The sequence below is a fragment of the Dipodomys ordii genome, unplaced genomic scaffold (genome assembly GCF_000151885.1).
Source record: "Dipodomys ordii isolate 6190 unplaced genomic scaffold, Dord_2.0 Scaffold23, whole genome shotgun sequence".
Classification (NCBI taxonomy): Eukaryota; Metazoa; Chordata; class Mammalia; order Rodentia; family Heteromyidae; genus Dipodomys; species Dipodomys ordii.
This window is the reverse complement of record NW_012267239.1, coordinates 7,471,031-7,473,211: the sequence shown is the minus strand read 5'-3', so window position 1 is coordinate 7,473,211 and position 2,181 is coordinate 7,471,031. Positions and strand designations below refer to the sequence as shown.

At 49.9% G+C, this 2,181-nt stretch overlaps 1 protein-coding gene across 1 annotated transcript in view; it reads right to left on the bottom strand.

Annotated features, from left to right (window-relative positions):
* The window catches only part of Oasl (2'-5'-oligoadenylate synthetase-like), a 26,740-nt gene extending 25,885 nt beyond the window's left edge, over nt 1–855 (bottom strand). The window contains exon 1 of the mRNA XM_013014288.1: nt 658–855. Coding sequence (XP_012869742.1) covers nt 658–855 — 198 coding nt within the window. The remainder of the gene's footprint in view (nt 1–657) is intronic.
* Nucleotides 856–2,181: the final 1,326 nt, after the last annotated feature.

Genomic DNA, 2,181 nt, shown 5'->3' with positions numbered 1-2,181 from the left:
CTGGGCGCTGTCCCTCAGCTCTTCAGCTCAAGGTTAGCACTCTACCACTTGAGCCACAGCACCACTTCCAGCATTTTCTGCTTATGTGGTGCTGAGGAATTGAACCCAGGGCCTCATGCATGCAAGGCAAGCACTCTACCACTGAGCCACCTTCTCAGCCTTGCCAGGTAGTTTCTGTCAGTACCATTTTTTTTTTGAGGGGGTCCGGTCGTGGGGCCTGAACTCTGGGCCTGGGCGCTGTCCCTCAGCTCTTCAGCTCAAGGCTAGTGCTCTACCACTGAGCCACCTTCCCAGCCCCTGTCAGTACCATTTTATAAGTTAAATATAGTTTTTTTTTAATGACTGAAGGTAAAGTGGAGTTTCTTCAGCAAGAAACAAGCATAACATTTTATAGAGTCCTGCTACCCATTTTCCGCCAGACTCCTTGGCATTGAGATCACTGAATCTCATCACCACCAGCCACCACCATCATCATAATCCTTCAGCTCTATAGATCATTTACTGCATCTTCCCCAAGCTTTATTCTATTTATGGCTCATAAGAATCCTAGGAGACCGGGGCTCAGAGATAAAGTGATACACTCCCTCCCCCCCGCCCCCCGCCAAGATCCCACAGGAGTCGAGCTAAGACCTAAACCCCAGAGTCCTGTATGCTCACCTTTACCACCTTCAGGACCTTGACTTTTTGGTCCAGAACCAGCTCATCACGGAAGCACTGCTCGAGAAAGAACCCCTCGATTCTATGCCATACATCCTGAATTTCCTCCTTCCAAACCCTTTGGGGCTGAAGGTCTTGACTCAGGAAGGTGCCCAGCATATCCCCAGGGGTCTCGTACAGGTTCCGGGAGAGCTCCATCTTTGCAGGACCAGGCTGCCCCTTAGAATCAATCCTCTGTGTTTCTGCCCGGTACCTTTCAGCCTGGTCTTCCAGCAGCTGAAGGGCTGGAGACAGACAGGGATGCCGAGGTATTTACTGTCCTTTGCTGGGGGTGGGGAGGGTGGGGGGGGAAGGGATAGGGCAGAGATCACTGTATGTCTTCTGATAGGACAACTCTCCTTCCTCTTGCCCACCCCTCCACCCCCCACCCCAGTGCTTTTCAGAGAATGTAAACACTTGTCTGACAGGAGGTGTGCCTTTCTGAAAAAAATGCTTCCCCAAACGTACACCACCTCCTACCCCAAAATGCAGATAGTAGGGCACCTTCCTTGTCTCAAGGATAAGGCTCTGTTTTATGGTAGATGCATTCTTACCTACCTGGAAACTCACCAATTAAGCAAAGACAAAGCACCTATCTTGACATAACTTTGAAGCCAGACCCCCTGCCTTTACCTTCTAAGTACCCCAACAGCCCAAGGAGCTGTGTGTCTCTCTCCATGAGAGCATCCACATTCTGTTAGTTTGTGTTCCTGCCCTTCTTGTGTGTTTGTCCACTTGCTCGTGTAAGGTTATAGGCGAGGAAAGGACCACGCAGAGAAAAATAAAAAGATTGACAGGAAAGTTTATTGGGGTATGCTCCAGGGCAAACTCCCTGGTGGGGATCAGAGAGGTCGCACTGAGTATAGTTGTAGCAGAGCTTTTATAGGTGGGGTAAAGCAGCACTTGTAGTGAGCTGGGGACTTGTGGCAAGTGGCTCGTTTTGCCAATTTGAGCGGTCTTCTTTACTTAATAAAGCTCCGCCAAGTTTTCTTACCATTTTGACGTGTCCAGAAATTTTTTTTGGGGGGGGGTCCAGTTGTGGGCCTGAACTCTGGGCCTGGGCACTGTCCTTTAGCTCTTCAGCTCAAGGCTAGCGCTCTACCACTTGAGCCACAGCACCACTTCTGGCTTTTTTCTTTTTGCTTATCTGGTGCTGAGGAATTGAACCCAGGGCCTCAGGCATGCAAGGCAAGCACTCTACCACTGAGCCACCTTCCCAGCCCCATTGTCCAGAAATTCTTATTCTGCAATCACAGCCAAGGACCCTAGGTGAAGAGCGACCACATTTAAAGGGAAGATTCACTAAACCTCACCTCTGTCCAGTGACAGAAGGAATGCATCCAGTTGTCTCTCTTTGAAGCAAAGAGAGTGCATCTTTGTTTCTTTTTTTTTTTTTGGTTGGTCGTGGAGCTTGAACTCTGGGCCTGGGCGCTGTCCCTCAGCTCTTCAGTTCAAGGCGAGCGCTCTACCACTTGAGCTACAGTG